The sequence below is a fragment of the Lactuca virosa genome, chromosome 1 (genome assembly GCF_052849685.1).
Source record: "Lactuca virosa cultivar CGN04683 chromosome 1, Lactuca_virosa_CGN04683_v6, whole genome shotgun sequence".
Lineage (NCBI taxonomy): Eukaryota > Viridiplantae > Streptophyta > Magnoliopsida > Asterales > Asteraceae > Lactuca > Lactuca virosa.
This window is the reverse complement of record NC_136426.1, coordinates 64,846,543-64,867,726: the sequence shown is the minus strand read 5'-3', so window position 1 is coordinate 64,867,726 and position 21,184 is coordinate 64,846,543. Positions and strand designations below refer to the sequence as shown.

Genomic DNA, 21,184 nt, shown 5'->3' with positions numbered 1-21,184 from the left:
ATTTTATCACATTAAAAGCATTTGTTCCATTGTTACAGCTCATCCAAGCACTCTCTGCAATCTCAACATAGCAAAAAGAGGATAAAAAAAAAACAAATACATTTCATCACATTAACAACATTCAAATGTCGTTTCTACAAAGATTTGCCTGCGAACAAACATAAACCTTACAAAAAACATCAACGACTTCCAAAAGTCAGCAGCAGCATTCCTGGATTTGCTCTGATTATTCTACTCAAAAATAAAAACAAGAAAACCCTAGAAAAAACATCCCAAAGTTTCCACCTTTACCTGTGTATCCAAATTCCAAACTCTAAACCCCTATAACAACCAGCATCTTCAATTCAATTCAATTCAATTCAATCATTCCTTGGAAACGACGATTCCCCTGAGTTACTGCTGCCCGAATCACTGACCAGCTGCCCATTCTCATTCGTGTCTACATCCGATGAAACAATCTGGATCTTGACCGCTGCCCGCTCCATCTCCTTCTCAAGCTCTTCCTCTTGTCTCAAAGCTGTAAACTGTGTGTCTAATGACTTTGCTGCCCCTAACCATGCCACCACAATAACCAGAAGCACTCCACCAAGATATGGTGTCGAGTTTGCAAGTGATCCAAAAGTCAAAATCATAAACTGCTGAATCAATGCTCCTCCTGATTTCCCTAATGGATTGCACACCACATCTATGGCTGCCTTTCCTTTAACCTGAAATTTCAAAATATAAAAAGGATCAATTAAAGTTAAAGCTCCTCCCGATTTAAACAAACAATAAGTTTAGATTCAGATTCAAACCTTGGTGTCTTCATCCAAGGGTATATATGCCATTTCCTTGCAAGGATCAAACAAACTGTATTTTGCACTTTTACTAAATATGTTTTGCAGTGCACCAACATAGACAGCTGCTAAAAGTGGAGTGATTCCAAACTTCATAAGACCGGGTCCCAGAGGATCACCGAACAAAATCAAAGAAAAGAACCCAACCCCGGTTAAAAGTAGAACTGTGGGTGTGATTTTAGCAGCCACCCCCCAACCATATTTGTTGAATATCCATTGACTTAATAACATCATTGTGAATGTTGCTATTCCAGTTGCTGTTGAAAAGTCACCCATGAAGGAAGAATACTCGTTTGGACTTGGGAACTGCAATATAAATAATTGTTTAATAATATAATTTATCAAGTTATTGTAACAAAAAGGATGCAAGACAAATTTGTAAACATCATTTATCCAAACAGCACGCATAACACAAGCTTTTTTAATGTTTTACCTGCGCCTTGAGCTTTGATTTCCATGTAACCTCAACAAGATTAATGCTAATTCCATATGCTACAACCAAAGTGGCTAAATCCCTGATGTAAGGCGATGAAGCCAAGAATTTCAAACTCTCCATTGTGGTCATGTTCGGCTTCTCCTACAATACGTGCATTCAAGGTGTACTTTTAGTAAAAAAAAAAAAAAAAAAAAAAAAAAAAGAGAGACCCAAAACTCGATATAAGTAAAAAGAAAATTATAAACTTGAGATGTTACCTTCTTCTTCTTGCTACGAGTAGGGAGAGGAACGAATGTATTAACCCACCAATAAAGACCACAAATGGCAAAACCCATTAACACCACAATACTCATCATGTATTTCAATGAAATTGCCCATCCATCGACTCCTGGACCCAAATGTTTCCTCATATTTGAAAAGTACTTAACGGTTCTCCCCGAGAATATCAATGCAACATTCGCTCCAAGCCCAAATAGAGGATAGAACTTTTTCGCTTCGTCAACTGTTGTTATCTACATACACATATACATCATACACATATGCGTATAGATTGATACATATACATCTATATAGACATCACTTTGTGTATACTCACGCATATACATATACGTCTATGGAGACATGTATATGTTTATATATGTGTGTGTGTGTGTTTGTGTATACAAATACATTTGAAGGAAATCAAAATGTTGAATGCAAAAGATAAGACACCCATTTCGTGCTTATCCACTTATATCATGAAAAACAACAAATTTATGGTGTGATAACCAAAAATTACAATCCAATCTCGAGAACAAAATTCAATATCAACAAGATAAGCTTAAAACTGGGGGAAGAAGAAGAAGAAGAAGAAGCGTTATACCTGATTAGCAAACCCCCAAAACAAAACCGAAACGACGACACTTCCCCAGAGCTCAGCCATGACATAAAACAAACAGAAACTCCATATCCTCATAATGGCAAGAGGTCCGAGAAACCGCGGACCCAAGAACTCAAGGAGTCTATCAGCAAGTGCTGTGGGGTGAACGTAACCGCTAAGAGGGTACAAAACGAATCCGAAAGCCCCAAAAAACGCGATGAATGGAAGAATTACAGTATAGAAAAGAGCTTTCTTTGATAAAACATTAGCCAATTTTGTATACAACAGCATAAACCCAATTGCCATTGGCAAATTAACCCAGGTTTTCAAAAAGGGTATAATTTCAGCACTTGAACCCTGGGCTGTTACCACTAATACATCTTTTGTATCTCTAAGGATTGTGTAATTGAAAAGAATACAGAAGAACATTAACCCTAAAGGTACAATCTTTTTTAGGGTCAGGACTTCAATACCCATAAACTTTGGGGTTTCTACGTCGCCATAGCCTGCGCCGCCGGGGAGGGGCGCGGCGGCGGCGGAAGCTTTACAGACATGCAAAAGTTTAGGTTTTGGGGCACTAAACAAACCAGGGTTTGTAGCAGCAAACCCTTGAAACTTTTTACACCCATCGACATTTAAGGAAAACCCATTTGTGGATTTGGGTTTTAAGGGATTTGAGAGGTGGAATCGTTGTCTAAGAGATTGGTGTGGTGATGGTTTGTTAAGAAAAGCTCTGGTTTGTGGATTTGAAGGAAGGGATAGAAGGCCTTTTGTTTGAATGACAGCTTCCATCTCCACACCTCTCTCTCTTTCTCAGTTCTTGAATTCAAGAAACTGAAAAGATAAGAAATGGGATTTAGAAAAGAGGGAGATGTGAAGTAAGATAACGTGAGGAAGCTGCAAATTGCTTTAACAAAAAGGTTTATGTAAAAACCTAAAACCTTTGCTTAGAAACAAGACAAAAATGGCATTGCAGAATTTGGAAATCGGATTTACTCCGAGCTTCTAGTAATAAAATAATCAATTCAATCTATTTTGATAATTCTGATTTAGAGTTTTGGAAGGAATCTTGGTCGTTAAATCGTCTTTTTGATGGTTCAGATTGTTTAGTTTAATTGATTTTACTGACACATTATCTTTGCAGTAATTGAGTTTTTGGCGTGAAAAATATGAGAGATTTTATAATTTTGTCTTGAAGTTATTTTAACATTTATATTCACTAAATATTATCAAGGTAACCGCATTTTAATAATAATAATAATAATTATTATTATTATTATTATTAATATTACAAACATTCATAGAGATCGCGAATTTACAGTTCCAATGTTCCAGTATTACATAAAAAATATTGAATGCATTAAATAATTTACGGTTCTTTATAGTATTTCTCTATACGTTTTTTGTAATTCTTGAAAGAGAATTAGGTTTTTCAGATTTTTTTTAAGTAATTTGTAACTTCTCGATAGTATACGTCGAAAGGGCACAGCAGGTAACTATTGGGAATATGACTTGTTAAGGTAATTAACTTTTCGGTTTGTTTACATCTAGGTAACTATATTTTTTTTACATATCTAGGTAACAAGCTTATCGGAAGTGTTCACATATGACCATTATGACCTGCTATGGCAGGTTACATCCTAGATGTAAACATTTTTAACAAAAAATAGTTACCTAGATATGTACAAAAAAATAGTTACCACAAAACGAAAAATAAGAGTAAATTACACGAATGGTCTCTGTGGTTTAGGGGAATTTGTGTTTTTGGTCCCTAACTTATTTTTTTTAACTCGGATGGTCCCTACTGTTTATTTTTGTTGCGCGTTTGGTCCCTGTCTTACCTAAAAAGACTATTGTGCCCTTATTAATTTATTTTTTAATTAATTTTCTCATTTATGTATTTATTTTTTATATATTTAAAAAAATTAATAGACCCCAAATATATGTATCTCCTCACCGTAAACCTGAAACCACATTTGAGAAATTTAATTTGGGTCTCACCAGTCACCATCTCATCTCTCATCCTCCTCAACTTCTATTTTTTTTTTCCATCTTTAGTGACATCGACGTCTTCATCATCCTTCTTTTTTTGGTCCTTCAACTCTGGCGAACCAGCACCATAACTCACTGTCTATTCATTTTTAGTGGGTTGTGGTGTTGATTCGACGAAGTTAAAGGACCGAAAAAGAAGGGATGGTAAAGACGTCGATATCACTAAAGATGAAAAATAAATAGAAGTTGAGGAGGATGAGATATGGGATGGTGAGGAGATACAGATATGTAGTGTCTATTAATTTTTTTTTTTAAATATATAAAGAATAAATACATAAATAAGAAAATTAATTAAAAAAATAAACTAATAAGGGCACAATAGTCTTTTTAGGTAACACAAGGACCAAACACGCAGCAAAAATAAACAGTAGGGACCATCCGAGTAAAAAAAAAATAAGTTATAGACTAAAAACACAAATGCCCCCAAACCACAGGGACCATTTGTGTAATTTACTCTAACTTTTCGTAACTATTTTTTTGTACATATCTAGGTAACGAACTTGTTAGAAGTGTTCACATCTAGGATGTAACCTGCTACAGCAGGTCATAATGGTCATATGTGAACACCTCCAACAAGTTTGTTACCTAGATGTGTACAAAAAAAATAGTTATCCAAATGTGAACAAACCGAAAAGTATGTTCCCGGTAACTATTCACCGTCTGATCAATTTTTTACTAAATTGTTAACCATTATGTATAAAATATGCAGTTCATTAACATATAATTGATTGGGGAAGTGTCATTTATCTCGTTTTCTCAAAATGTTTTCTAACTTTTCAGGTTTTGACAGTGAAGTGATTGTTTCGGACTTTTGCAATCTTTTTTGTACCGGATTATGTCCTAAATATAGTTTCGTGGACATAAAGAGCAACCGAGCATCCACAAATTTTAATCCGGCAATTAGATGTTATAAATTCGTTCACTAATATCGTTCTATCTAAATTGAAGCAATGATATCCAATTATGTTTTTCTAGAAAATGGATCAATGAAGCAAAAGTATTTCATTAATTGCCTTAATATATCATTTTTAGTTCTATGTTTTGTTATTTACATTGTAAGTCAAATCTGTAATTAGCAAAACTCTCATTTCATTTAAATTGTGAATTTATATTTGTATTTGTCGGTTGACAAGTAAATGTTTTTTTAATCACGACAATCTACTCCATTATCGCAAACAAAATCTTGATTTACCTACTTGCTAAGCATGTAGCCTTTTATTTTAATATATTTGTCGTTTCCAAAAAAATGTGATAATTGTGTCATAGACATGGTCAATCTCGATTTAACCATTTTATGAGGGGTTAATGACCTAGAAAGGTAACAAACTTTTGTCTTTGTCCACATTTATGTAACCATGTTTTTTTCGTTCACATTTGACCATTGAACTTGTTTGACCTGTTCAAAATAGGGTAATATGTCCGGTAATTACGATAATATTACCCTATTATGAACAGATCAAACAAGTTTATTGGTCAAATATGTACGAAAAAAACATGGTTACCTAAATACGGACAAAAACCAAAGTTTCTTACCTGTTTTGGTAATACTGGACAAGAACCGTCTTAGGGACTGTGTGCCCTGGGATCAGGCTCCGACAATCAATGAACAATTAGGTTAGACTTGGTTTAACCCAGTTTAGTCCCGGCTAGTCATGGGCTAAGCTGTGTTGCTCGGTCTTTAAAACACATACAACCTAGCCCCTTAAGCGTATACAAACCTAACCCCTAACTAGCTGGGCCTAAACTGGGTTGGCCCAAGACTTAACCATCTCCTCATACACAAGATCGGACAACCCAATTTCATTTCACATCAATGGATCTTATGAGTACTTGCACTTAACATAAAGAACCCAATATTACCAAAATAGTTAACGAACTTTGGTTTTTGTCCATATTTAGGTAACCATGTGTAACATCCCAAAAATACAACCCAAAAATTTTCGTTTGAAAACTCTACTAAACCATAATATCAAATATTAAAAGATAAATTCATGGATCATGCGTCTCAAAATGTCATAATAAATTTATCAAATCAACTGATGTCAAAACATATCAAAATATCCGAATAAAACTCCCAGGATAAACTGAAGCTGTGGTGTGTGCCATGTCATCATCCCGAGCTCTTCCCCTTACTAGCGGAAGTACCTGAAACCAAAAACTGAAACTGTAAGCACAAAGCTTAGTGAGCTCCCCCAAACTACCACATACCATACAATAACATATAAAGCAACTATTGGGCCTTGCCCACTGCATCAGACCGAAGTCTGGAACTAACCAGGGCCTTGCCCTCTACATCGGACCGAAGTCCGGGACTAACCAGGGCCTTGCCCTCTGCATCGGACCGAAGTCCGGAAACTGCATCGGACCGAAGTCCGGAACTAACCAGGGCCTTGCCCTCTACATCGGACCGAAGTCCGGAACTGACTGAACATAACATAGCATAATCATAACTACTAGCATAAACACATATACTGCATATTGCATCAGACCGAAGTTCGGAACACATAACACAAAGACATATTGAATCACAAAGACATCAAGCACACTGAACTACTGCATCAGACCGAAGTCCGGAACTACTGCTAACTAAACGGGCCGGCATTGTGGTCGTAGACCCGTTCCTACTGGAAGAAAACTCACCTCGTAACGTTGGCTGCTTAGGTGCTAAATCTGTGACTGTCTGACTGCTGGTCCGGAACTCCCCGCCTACAAATCCCATAAACACTAAATCAAATACTAATAACTAATCTCAGGGTAAAATGACTATTTTGCCCCTGGTCAAAGTCAACTTCCTGGTCAAAGTCAACTTCCTGGTTGACTCTACTCGCCGAGTTCCCGGACTCACACTTCTCTAACTCGTGACTCGACTCGCCGAGTCGGGACGTGGACTCGTCGAGTCCCTCTACTTCCAAATCCTTGTTCTAACTCACTGAGTCCTCTTCCACTCGCTGATTCAACTCACAACTCCAAAATCAGAGAAATCGGGAGGATTTGCGCTCCGACTCGCCGAGTCCAAGAACAACTCGTCGAGTCCTATGCATGTCCTCACTAAACAGTTGATTCTAATCGATTTCAGTGCATCCAATTCATAGATCTGAGCTTCTAGGGCCGATATAACACGTAAAGTTGCCAACTTTACGTGCATGCATAGAGGTATGAAGCTAAAACACCACAATAAGCTAGAAATGGGAACCTAGGGTTTGGAACAAGACCTTGCTTTGCATAAAGGTAGCTACTTTGAGCTCCTGGGGCTCAATGATGCCCAGATCTATAGCTCACTACCCTAAAGGAGCTCCAATCTCGAGTTTGGACCTTGAAATGTCCCAAAAGTGGCAAAACAAGCATAAATGAAGATCTACTAGGAAAATGAACAAGGTAGAGGCTTTATTACCAGATGAAGTAGAAAATGGAAGCTAGCTTCTGGATCTCCTTCTTCTCCTTTGCACCTTCTCTCTTTCCTTCACTTCTACCCTTCCAAGAATACACCAAAACACTCAAAATCAAGAAGGAATCACTCAAGCTCACCAAAGGAGGCTAGGGTTTTGAGGGGGAACGCTCTAAGGGTGCTGGAGGCTGGGATGGGGGCTATAAGGACGTTTAAATAGGGTACAAACCCTGAGGATTAGGGTTTCCTCCAGACTGGCCTACTCGTCGAGTCCAGGCGCGGACTCGCCGAGTAGATCACTTAAAACTCGCGTCTAACCTGGCATCTACTCGACGAGTTAGGGCTACTACTCGCCGAGTAGCTCTTTATAAAAGACATTTAATAAATTAAATACGTACCAGGAACGGGGGTTACAATTCTCCCCCACTTATCTTAGACTTCGTCCTCGAAGTTTGCTGTCTCTGGAAACAACTCTGGGTAGTGCTCCCTCATCTCTTCCTCGGGCTCCCACGTCCACTCCGAACCCTTGTGGTGCTGCCACTGCACCTTAACTAACTCTACTGACTTGTTCCTCAGCTTTTTCACCTTGCGATCTAGAATCGCCACTGGTCTCTCGATATAGTTCAGGCTATCGTCCACCTGAATGTCCTCCAGGGGTACTACTGTTGAATCATCCACTAAGCACTTTCGCAACTGAGAAACATGGAACGTGCTGTGGATCTGGCTGAGCTCTGCGGGAAGATCTAACCGATAAGCAACCCGACCCATCCCGGGCCAAAACCCTAAACGGACCAATGAATATGGGGGCCAGCTTGCCCCTATTTTGAAATCTGATAACACCCTTCTAAGGTGACACTTTCTAGAGGACCATATCGCCCACCTGAAACTCCAAGTCCGAACGCCTCTTGTCGGCGTAACTCTTCTGCCGACTCTGCGCAGTCTGCAGTATACTACGGACCTGCTGGATCAACTCTGTGGTCTTGAGCACCACCTCAGTGCTCCCGATGACCCTCTGACCGACCTCGCCCCAACAAATCGGGGTCCTACACTTCCTCTCGTAAAGCATCTCGAAAGGAGGGCGGTCAATACTGGCGTGGTAACTGTTGTTATATGAAAATTCCGCTAATGGAAGATGCGTATCCCAACTGCCACCAAAATCTATAACACATGCCCGCAGCATGTCCTCGAGAGTCTGAATCGTCCTCTCGCTCTGCCCGTCCGTCTGAGGGTGGAAAGCGGTGCTGAAGTGAAGACGAGTCCCCATCTCGTCATGAAACCGCTTCCAAAACCTGGAAGTGAACCAGACGTCTCGATCTGATACTACTGATACATGCATTCCATGTCGTGCCACTACCTCGCGCACATAAATATCAGCTAGCTTCTCGGCCGGTATGCTCTCCTGTATCGGTATGAAATGCGCGCTCTTGGTCAGCTGATCCACTGTGACCTAAATCGAATCAACTCCACGTGCGGTCCTGGGAAGCTTAGTGATGAAATCCATAGTGATATCCTCCCATTTCCACACGGGAATGTCTAACGGCTGCATCTTGTCGTGGGGTCTCTGATGCTCCGCCTTGACCTTCCTGCAGGTCAGGCATCTCTCCACGTACCAAGCTACGTCCCGCTTCATGCAGGGCCACCAATATTCGGGTCGAAGATCTCTGTACATCTTCGTCGCCCCTGGGTGAATGGAGAACCGAGACTTGTGGGCCTCATCCATCAGTATCTGTCGTACTCCTCCCCAGTATGGTACCCAAACTCTCCCATGAAGGGTCAACAATCCTCGACTGTCATAGTCAAAGGAAGCTACTCGGCCCACAATCCTCTCACACTTATGCCTCTCCTCCTTCAAGCCCTCAACCTGTGCCTCTCTGATCTGCTCCAACAATGGAGTAATCACTGTCATCCTCAGACATACATCCCAGATCGGGGCTGCTACCGCCTTGCGGCTCAGGGCGTCGGCCACTACATTGGCCTTGCCCGAATGATAAAGGATCTCACAATCATAGTCCTTTACCACGTCTAACCATCGGCGCTGCCTCATGTTCAGATTCGGCTGATCCATGAGGTACCTCAAACTCTTGTGATCCGTGTAAATGATACAGCGGACCCCATAGAGGTAATGTCTCCAAATCTTGAGGGTGAACACCACCGCCCCCAGCTCTAAATCATGCGTCAGATAGTTAGCCTCGTGAGGCTTCAACTGTCTAGAGGCATAAGCTATCACATGCCCTCGCTGCATCAACACTGCCCCCATACCTGTGATCGAAGCATCACAGTAAACTACAAAAATCCTCTACTCCCTCTGGCAGGGTGAGAATCGGCGCCTCGCACAATCTTTGTCTGAGGGTCTCAAATGTTGCCTGCTGCTCAGGCCCCCAGCGAAACACCATCGACTTCTTGGTCAGTCGGGTGAGCGGAACTGCTATCTTGGAGAAATCCTAGATGAATCTCCTGTAGTACCCTGCCAATCCTAGGAAACTCCGAATCTCAGTTGGAGACCTCGGGACCTCCCACTGCATCACAGCCTCTGTCTTGGCCGGATCTACTAGTATACCCTTCTGGTTGACGAGGTGTCCAAGGAACTGCACCTCGCGCAACCAGAACTCGCACTTGGAGAACTTCGTGAATAGTCTCTCCTTCCTCAGCGTCTCTAGCACCTCTCTCAGGTGCTCCTCATGTTGTTCCTGAGTCTTGGAATAAACCAAGATGTCATCAATGAACACTATCACGATCCAGCATCGGTCTGCATACGCGGTTCATGAGATCCATGAACGCGGCTGGAGCGTTGGTGAGTCCGAACGGCATCACCACAAACTCATAATGACCATAGCGGGTCCTAAAAGCGGTCTTCTGCACATACTCATCCCTGACCCGCATCTGGTGATATCCTGCCCGTAGATCAATCTTGGAGAACCAAGATGCTCCCTGAAGCTGGTCAAACAAATCGTCTATCCTCGGGAGTGGGTAACAGTTCTTCACCGTCACCTTGTTTAGCACCCGATAATCTATGCACATACGGTGCGACCCATCCTTCTTCCTTACGAATAGGATCGGGGCTCCCCATGGTGAACTACTCGGCCTGATGAAACCCTTGTCTAGCAGCTCCTGCAGCTGCGTAGACAACTCCTGCATCTCTGGAGGAACTAACCGATACGGTGCCTTGGCTATCGGAGCCGCACTTGGAACCAGGTCAATCTGAAATTCGACCTGTCTTTCCGGAGGTATTCCAGGCAAATCCTCTGGGAATACGTCCGGGTACTCTCGTACTACTGGCACATCGTCAACTGTCGCCTTACCCTTCTCCCGGGCATCTATGACATAGGCGACGTACCTTGCGCAACCCTGCTGAACGTAGTGCCTCACTCTCGCTGCTGAACATAGAATCGGTCCGCGCTGTGGCTTCTTGCCCTGAATCACTAACTCTCCCCCACTAGGAGTGCGAACCCTCACTAACTGCAGTTCACAATCAATCACTGCCCCATTGGGGCTCAGCCAATCCATACCCACTATAACCTTATTCCCTCGTAGGGGAATGGGAACCAAGTCCACTGAAAACTGCTCATCAAATAACTGCAGCGAACACGCCCTATATACTCTGGCGACCCTAACGGTCCTGTCATCAGCTATCTCAACCTCAAGTGGGCAATCCAGCTCCCCCGGAGCTCTGCTAAACCTCTTGCTAAGCGCAAGTGAAACAAATGATCGGGTAGCCCCCGAGTCAAACAATATTGTAGCTGAAATGTCGTTCACTAAGAACGACCTTATACGAAAACATATAACCATGAGAAACAATCAATATCAATAAAGAGATAAAAGGAAAATACATACCCGTCACCACATCAGGAGTCGCTCGCGCCTCCTCTGCTGTCATCTGAAAAGCTCTACTCTTCGCCACTGACGCCTCACCCCGGCCCTGACGGCCGTCTGTAATCCTCAAAGTAGCAGGGGCAGGTGCTGCCACCTTCCCTGCTGCTGCTAAACTCAGGCACTGGGACTTTTTATGTCCCCTCTGATTGCAATGGAAGCAAATCAGATCAGTTGCTGTGGTGGAGGTGGTAGTAGCTGTACAATCTCTACTCATATGCCCGGTCCGGCCGCACTTATAGCAACTGGCACTACCTGCCTTGCACGCCCCATCGTGCAATCTCCCACACTTGCCATACCGACTGTGGCTCTTCTGTCCTCTAGATCTGTGATCTGATACCTTAGGCTTTTGCCTGAACTCCCTGTGCCAGATGCCGCCTCTGTCTTCCTCTTCTTCTCTATCTCCAAATTTATCTCTCTCTCACGAGCCCTCGCAATCATATCATCCAGCGTTTTACAGCCGGACCGGGTCACAAACTGGCGGATATCACTCCGCAACATCTCATGATAACGGGCCTTCTTCATTTCCTCATCAGCTGCGTACTGAGGAACGAGAAGAGCCCTCTCCCTGAACTTGGCGGTAATCTCTGCCACTATCTCTGTAGTTTGGGTGAGATCCTGAAACTCCCTGGCTAACTGCTGCACCTCAATAACCGGTGCAAACTCGGCTCTGAACCTGGTAGGAAAATCAACCCAAGTCATCGCATCAAGCGCTGCGTCATCCCCGATGACATGCCCGATCTCCTCCCACCAATCTCGTGCCATGTCCTTCAGAAGACAGGATGCTAGTCTGACCTTGTCCCCCTCGGGACATATGCTGGTGCGGAACGCATTGGCGACATCCGCCAACCACCTGGTACTCGCAATGGGATCTCACGCCCCATGGTAGTCTGGAGCTCCACAAGCCCGGAACTCCCTGAAGGTGAGTGTGCGCGACCCCATCATGGCCGCCACCTCAGCACGGAAGGTGCTCAACCTCTCGTCCATCAGCTCTAAAATACCCTCCTTGATCGAACCAAAGATAACAGGAGTATGCTCAAGTATGGTGCAAGTAACCTCTAAAGAGAGGAACTCCCTGGTCTGCTCATCTAGATGCTCGGCCCCCGAGCCTGGTCCTGATCCCTCGCCGGCTCCTGAACTGCCGACTGTTGGCCTAGGGCGTAAAACCACCATTATGAAAACACATCATGAAAAACATCAGAAACACTGATATATCTCGAGGGATCGCTACTACTACAAGTTTCATGGTCTCATCTCAGCCTTCCTCGATTCAAGTATGGATCCTCTGCTTTCAGTAGTACGGGCCCATACTACCTTCCACATTTATCCGTACTTTCCTCAAGTACTGCCTCGAATCCACCAAGTCACTTCTACTACTAGTGATCTCTGCTACTCTCATCCTAGGCTTGCCCTAGGGAAATATCTGACTCCACCCAATCCAGTCCTCAGCTGCTGAAGGCATCCTTGTAATGCCAATTAGCCATCACATGAATACCATCACATGTGACGAGGCTCAGATAATCCTTCGAGTAAAAGACTCGTCCCTACAACGGTTAGACTTAAAAAGAGTTGCGCAATAGGGCCAAATCCAGCACTCTGAGATTATTCAACCCTGATCACATGTGACGTGACGTATTCACCTAATGGCTAACTCCCATCACTCCGAGTCCTACAAAGCACGAAGCAAGCAGCATTCGGACACAGGAAATTACTCAAGAAAATCTATCCTCATAACGAGAAAATGTATTGGCATACAATGCTAAGCTCATCCTATCAGGCATAACCTAAACAGGCTATCCTACTGCTGTCTACTCAATACTAGCATGCAATTCTCATAAAGCTGAAACACATACAACAGGCACATAAGGCATCCTCCTAGATCCTTAGTCCTATTCTAGCATGCTGTTCTACTGAAACTGAACTGATAATTATAACATAAACTTGTATGGGTAATTTGGGAGTACTTACTTGAGCTCGGCTGATCGCATGCACCACACCCTTTTCCTTTTCTCAAAACTCTTTTCTTTTTAAGTTTCTTTTTCAAAAATTCTTTCGAAACATTTTTCTTTTGAAAATCTTTTACCATTTCCTTAGTTTGAGTCCAGTCATACCCGAAAGTGTGCCTGAATCCCTCAAACCAAGGCTCTGATACCAACTTGTAACATCCCAAAAATACAACCCAAAAATTTTCGTTTGAAAACTCTACTAAACCATAATATCAAATATTAAAAGATAAATCCATGGATCATGCGTCTCAAAATGTCATAATAAATTTATCAAATCAACTGATGTCAAAACATATCAAAATATCCGAATAAAACTCCCAGGATAAACTGAAGCTGTGGTGTGTGTCATGCCATCATCCCGAGCTCTTCCCCTTACTAGCGGAAGTACCTGAAACCAAAAACTGAAACTGTAAGCACAAATCTTAGTGAGCTCCCCCAAACTACCACATACCATACAATAACATATAAAGCAACTACTGGGCCTTGCCCACTGCATCAGACCGAAGTCCGGAAACTGCATCGGACCGAAGTCCGGAACTAACCAGGGCCTTGCCCTCTGCATCGGACCGAAGTCCGGAACTAACCAGGGCCTTGCCCTCTGCATCGGACCGAAGTCCGGAACTGACTGAACATAGCATAGCATAATCATAACTACTAGCATAAACACATATACTGTATATTGCATCAGACCGAAGTCCGAAACACATAACACAAAGACATACTTGAATCACAAAGACATCAAGCACACTGACCTATTGCATCAGACCGAAGTTCGGAACTACTGCTAACTAAACGGGCCGGCATTGTGGTCGTAGACCCATTCCTACCGGAAGAAAACTCACCTCTTAACGCTGGCTGCTGAGGTGCTAAATCTGCGACTGTCTGACTGCTGCTCCGGAACTCCCCGGCTACAAATCCCATAAACACTAAATCAAATACTGATAACTAATCTCAGGGTAAAATGACTATTTTACCCCTGGTCAAAGTCAACTTCCTGGTTGACTCTACTCGCCGAGTCTACTATGAACTCGCCGAGTTCCCGGACTCACACTTCTCTGACTCGCGACTCGACTCGCCGAGTCGGGACGTGGACTCGCCGAGTCCCTCTACTTCCAGATCCTTGTTCTAACTCACTGAGTCCTCTTCCACTCGCTGATTCAACTCACAACTCCAAAATCGGGAGGATTTGCGCTCCGACTCGCCGAGTCCAAGAACAACTCGTCGAGTCCTATGCATGTCCTCACTAAACAGTTGATTCTAATCGATTTCAGTGCATCCAATTCATAGATCTAAGCTTCTAGGGCCGATATAACACGTAAAGTTGCCAACTTTACGTGCATGCATAGAGGTATGAAGCTAAAACACCACAATAAGCTAGAAATGGGAACCTAGGGTTTGGAACAAGACCTTGCTTTGCATAAAGGTAGCTACTTTGAGCTCCTGGGGCTCAATTGTAACGACGTAAAATTTCAAAACAATTTTTCATTTTTCAAACAACATAATTATCATTTAAACATTTTCAAATCTCATGTTCAACAATTGATATCAAATAAAACATATCCCAAGATCATAAATAAAATCCTCGGTCTGTGTGTACGGATCATGCCGGCGCCTTCCCACGATCGTCACTAGTACCTGAAACACATAACACATAACACTGTAAGCATAAATGCTTAGTGAGTTCCCCAAAATACCACATACAACACATATTAGCCACTCGAGGCTATAACTCTGTATGACCCTCTGGTCAAAGTGTTTCAGTGGGACCCTCCAGTCCCATAACTCTGTGAACCTTCCGGTCCCAACTCTGTAAACTCTGAATCATACATGGCACAGAATCACATAGATATCACATCATATAATAGCATACAACATACTCTGTCATATACTCTAATTACCACTCTAGGTAAAGTATAGTGAGAAGACTCACCTCGGATAACTCGGTAAATCTCGAACTCGGAATACTGATCTAGCCTCCGCCTAATCACATAAACTAATTACTCTAATCAATACGACTCTCAAAGGCTAAGCTATTCCCTTTCTAAGTTCTCTCAGGAGGGTAAAAGACCATTTTACCCCTCCAATGGCTCAAAAGTCCAAACATTGATTGGACCCTAAAAGTCAACGAAAGTCATCGGTCAACTCTGACCAGACTCGACGAGTCCAAGCATGTCCTCTGGGTCCGCCTAAACCCCACTCGACTCGTCGAGCGAACCTTCCACTCGACGAGTCACCACTGGTCATGAATCGCGGGTCAACCCGACTCGACTCGTCGAGTCCCCTTATAGACTCGGCGAGTTCCTTCCATGACAACACTCAAACGACTTTCTGAGGTCAGATCTGCTTCACCAACTAGTAGATCTGACCTTCTAGCACTCAAAAGTCACGTAAAGGTTTGAACTTTAGGCCCATGCATCACACTATCATCTCTATATGCCAAAATAACCCTTAATATAACAACCTAGGCCCCAAAACTCATAAAGGATTGCATAAAGCTGAAGAATAGGGACTCTCTGGACCTCTCAAGGTCCAGATCTGATAATATTGTCACAAGGGGACATTACACACACTAGATCTCTTACCAAAATGAAGAGATGAAACCCTAGATTCATGAAATCTATTACTCAAATGAAGATAGACATGAATCCTTACCTCCCTCGGCAGCTCTGAACGAAATGATGGAAGATTTGAGTCCCACAAGTCAGCCTAGCTCGAAATCCTTCCTTCTCTTTGCTAAAACACACCAAAGAATGATGAATTAGCCCTCCTCTTGCACTACAAGCTTTCTCTCTGCTCTCTAGGGTTTCTCAGGGGTGCAGTGGCCGCAAATGAAGGCCATAAAGGCCTTTAAATAGGGCACAGGCCCCAAGACTTAGGGTTTCTGCCGCCAGCACAGACTCGTCGAGTCACCTAGCCGACTCGTCGCGTCCATTCATTAATCCAGTCAGCAAATCGTGATCCTACTCGACGAGTCTAGGCGCCAACTCGTCGAGTCCCTCTCTTTAACTCAAAAAAAAGGTTAAAATAAGATACCTGGGAATCCGGATGTTACAATTCTCCCCCACTAGAATCAGACTTCGCCCTCGAAGTCTCGCTCTACAAACAACTCTGGATGCTGCTCACGCATCTCCAACTCTGGTTCCCACGTCAGCTCGGACCCTCTCCGATGTTGCCACTGGACCTGAACCAGGGGCACCTCCCTGTTCCTCAGAATCTTGACCTTTCGATCCCGGATCGCGATCGGTCTCTCCACATAATTCAGGCTCGCATCCACCTGAATATCCTCTAGCGGCACCACCGCCGACTTGTCGGCTATACACTTCCTCAACTGAGACACGTGAAAGGTATCATGTATCTGGCTCAACTCCGCAGGTAGCTCCAAACAATACGCTATACTGCCCACCCTCGCGGTCACCCGGAACGGACCAATGTACCGGGGTCCCAGCTTGCCCCTCTTCCTGAATCGGATCACTCCTTTCCAAGGAGATACCTTCAGGAGAACGAAGTCTCCCACCTGGAACTCGAGCTCGGATCGTCGCCTATCTGCATAACTCTTCTGGCGACTCTAAGGTGTCAACAATCTCTGTCTGACCTGCTGTATCTGCTCTGTCATCTGCAACACTATCTCGGTGCTACCCATCACTCGCTGCCCTACTTCTCCCCAGCAGATGGGAGTCCGACATCTCCTCCCATACAACAACTCAAAGGGAGGCATGCCAATACTCTAATGGTGGCTGTTGTTATAGGAAAACTCAGCCAATGGCAGATACGTGTCCCAACTCCCTCCGAAGTCCAACACACATGCTCAGAGCATGTCCTCGAGCGTCTGAATCGTTCGCTCGCTCTGACCGTCCGTCTGTGGGTGGTAAGCGATACTGAAATGAAGCCTCGTGCACAACTCCTCATGGAACTTCTTTCAGAACCTGGAAGTGAAACGTACATCTCGATCCGACACGATCGAGATTGGCACTCCATGCCGCGATACCACCTTCCTCACATACAACTCTGCCAGCTTCTCCGCAGAAGAGCTCTCACTGATAGCAAGAAAATGAGCGCTCTTCGTCAGCCGGTCGACGATCACCCAAATTGCATCGACACCCCTCGCGGTCCTCAGCAATTTGGTTATAAAATTCATAGCAATATGTTCCCACTTCCACTGGGGAATCTCAAGTGGCTGCAACTTGCCATGCGGACGCTGGTGCTCGGCCTTAACCCTGCGACAGGTCAAGCACCTCTCAACGAACCACGCTACATCCCTCTTCATACAGGGCCACCAATACTCTCTTTTCAGGTCCAAATACATTTTAGTGGCCCCGAGATGGATTGAGAACCTCGACCTATGCGCCTCCTCCATCAGTATGGTACGTGCCCCGCCCACGAATGGCACCCAAATCCGACCCTGAAAGGTCATAAGCCCTCTGCTATCGGTAACGAACTCCGATACCTGCCCGATCACCCGCTCTCTCTTGCGGTTCTCCTGTCTCACAGCCTTTGCTTGGTCCCCTCGAATGGTATCCAACACCAGAGTAATCACCGTCAACCTCATACAAACGTCTCGTATCAGGGCACTCTCCGTCCTACGGCTCAGGGCATCGGCCACTACATTGGCCTTGCCCGGGTGGTACAGGATCTCACAATCATAATCCTTTACCACATCCAACCATCTCCTCTGGCGCATATTTAGGGTGGGCTGATCCATCAAATACTTCAAGCTCTTGTGGTCTGTGTATATTGTACACCGAACCCCATACAAATAGTGACGCCAGATCTTGAGGGCGAACACCACGGCCCCCAACTCTAAATCGTGGGTGGGATATCTCACCTCGTGAGGCTTTAGTTGCCTCGATGCGTACGCTATCACATGCCCTCTCTGCATAAGCACCGCACCCAAACCCGATATTGATGCGTCACAATACACCACAAAATCCTCCACCCCCTCCGGAAGGGCAAATACTGGGGCCTCGCATAATCTCTGGCGAAGAGTCTCAAATGAGGCCTGCTGCTCTGGACCCCATATGAAAGTCACGCCCTTCCGGGTCAAACTGGTGAGAGGAACGACATTCTTGGAGAAATCCCTGATAAATCTCCGATAATAGCCGGCCAACCCCAGAAAACGCCTGATCTCGGTGGGGGATCTCGGCACCTCCCAATTCATCACCGCCTCAATCTTGGCCAGGTCGACCAATATCCCGCTCTGATTAACGAGATGCGCCAAGAACTGGACCTCTCGTAACCATAAATCACACTTGGAGAATTTGGCGTAAAGCCTCTCCGATCTCAAAACTCCGAGAATCTCTCTCAAATGCTCCTCATGCTGCTCTCTGGATCTCGAATACACCAATATATCGTCGATGAACACGATCATCGAACGATCCAACATCGGCCTGCACACCCGGTTCATGAGATCCATGAACGATGCCGGTGCATTGGTGAGCCCAAAAGGCATCACCACGAACTCGTAATGCCCATAACGAGTCCTGAACGCCGTCTTCTGGACATCCTCGTCCCGCACCCTCATCTGATGATATACAGATCTCATATCAATCTTGGAGAACCAAGACGCTCCCTGCAACTGATCGAACAGATCATCGATCCTTGGTAAGGGATAACGGTTCTTGACCGTCAACTTGTTCAACTCCCGGTAATCAATGCACATCCGGTGTGAACCATCCTTTTTCTTGACAACAAGGATCGGCGCTCCCCACGGTGAGCTACTCGGTCGAATAAACCCCTTCCCCAGCAGCTCCTGAAGCTGTGAGGATAACTCCTGCATCTCTGGCGGCGCAACTCGAGAGGGTGTCTTGGCAATAGGCGCTGCTCCCGGGACCAAATCGATGCGAAACTCCACCTGCCTCTCGGCAGGCACACCCGGCAACTCCTCGGGGAAAACGTCCGGGAACTCTCGCACTATCGGTACATCATCAACCGAACTCGGCCTCTCCGCGGCCACTCGAGTGTCCATCACATAGGCTACAAACCCCCTACAACCCTGCTGTAAACTCTGTCTCGCTCTAGCAGCCGAAGAAAATGCTGACCCAGAACGGGTACCCTCGCCGTACACCGTAAGTACTCCCCCACTAGGGTCTCGTATGGTCACCAGCTGTCGCTCACAGTCGATAACCGCTCCAAACCTGCTCAACCAGTCCATGCCTACTATAACACAGACATCCCCCATTGCAATCGGGACAAGATCTATCGGAAACTCAACACCGAAGATCTCGAGTACACATCCTCGAATCACCTCAGTAGCATATACTGCTCGCTCGTCAGCTATGGAAACTCGTAGAGGTCGACTCAACGCCTCTCGACCGATACCGATGTGCTGACTAAAGGCTAACGACACAAAAGCTCGACTTGCACCCGAGTCAAATAACACCAAAGCAGGTACAGAACTCACAAGAAAAGTACCTACGCACATCATAATATAAGCACAATATCTCAAACTCAAAATAAATAGATGAGAGAATACATACCAGCCACAACATCGGGCGCTGTGCGGACCTCCTCCGCTGTCAACTGGAAGGCTCTCCCGCGAGCCTTTGGCGCCTCGGCCTTCACTGGCCGACTCTCAGTAGCTCGTACGGCAGCAAGGGCAGACCCCTGCGGTGCTCCCTGTGCCGACCCTCGCAGCTGTGGACATTCGGCCTTTCGATGTCCGGTCTGATTGCAGTGGAAGCACACTGCAAATCCATTGGGGCAATCCTTAGCCATATGCCCCTCCTTGCCACACTTGTAGCAAGACCCTGCTCGACAAATCCCCTCGTGGCTCTTGCCGCACTTGCCACAAGTGCGGCCCTTCTGGTTCCCTGATCTCGAATCGGCGGGCTTTGCCCGCTTGGCTGCCCGCTGGGATTGTGCCGGTCGCCGATCCCTCCCTTGAGACTCCGCCTCCTCCCTGGCCTGAGTCTCGAGCTCAATCTCCCTCTTCCGAGCATTTGCCTGAAGCTCAGCAAATGTCCGGTACGTCGAGTTCGCCACGAACTCGCGAATGTCTCTCCTCAGAATACTCAGATATCGACTCATGCGTGCCTGCTCCGTAGACACATGCTCAGGGCAAAACATCGCCCTCTCGTGAAACATCCTGGTGATCGTAGTAACAGACTCAGTACCCTGCTTGAGGGTCAAGAACTCCTGGGCCAACCGTTCCCTTTCCACCAGGGGAACGTACTCATCTCGGAACATAGCGGTGAACCTTTCCCAGGTTACCGCAACAAGCTCTGCAGAAGTGAAGTGCGTTGTCACGAACTTCCACCAGTCCTTCCCTCCCAAGCGAAGCTGGTTCAGCGCGAACCGTACTCTCAGATGCTCCGGACATGAACATGTGTAGAAGCACCCCTCAATGTCAGAGATCCATCTCATCGCGGCTATCGGATCCTAAGTCCCATCAAACTTTGGTGGCTTCGTGTTGCTGAACTCTCGGAACAGCAACGAGTCACCCCCCTGCGGCCTGGCAGCAGCAACGGCTGCGGTGGCCGCAGCAACAGCAGCATCAGTAAGAGCGGCGTACCGCTCATCAAAAGTCTCGATCAGCGTGGTCTTGATAGACCCAAACATCTTCGGAATCTCAGCCCGGATGGCCGCAGCCACCTCCTCATGAATCAACCTGCGGATCTCCTCATTACTAACACCGCTGCTCTCAGGTGTGTGGCGTATCCCAACCATGATGTCTCTCTGAAATACAACATAAAAATATCAGAGACCCGCTCGAGCATACTCGCACTCGATAACTCAACCCTACTTTCT

The 21,184-nt window shown here is 45.3% G+C and overlaps 1 protein-coding gene across 1 annotated transcript; it reads right to left on the bottom strand.

Annotated features, from left to right (window-relative positions):
- Nucleotides 1–82: 82 nt before the first annotated feature.
- LOC145140735 (plastidic ATP/ADP-transporter-like) lies at nucleotides 83–3,046 on the bottom strand. Its single transcript, XM_079074161.1, has 5 exons — nucleotides 2,135–3,046; nucleotides 1,530–1,784; nucleotides 1,270–1,413; nucleotides 795–1,142; nucleotides 83–707 (listed from the first exon to the last, which is right to left on the bottom strand). Exons 1-5 carry the CDS (start codon nucleotides 2,921–2,923, stop codon nucleotides 360–362), a joined length of 1,884 nt encoding a protein of 627 aa, XP_078930287.1. The 5' UTR covers nucleotides 2,924–3,046; the 3' UTR covers nucleotides 83–359.
- Between the last annotated feature and the right edge of the window lie 18,138 nt (nucleotides 3,047–21,184).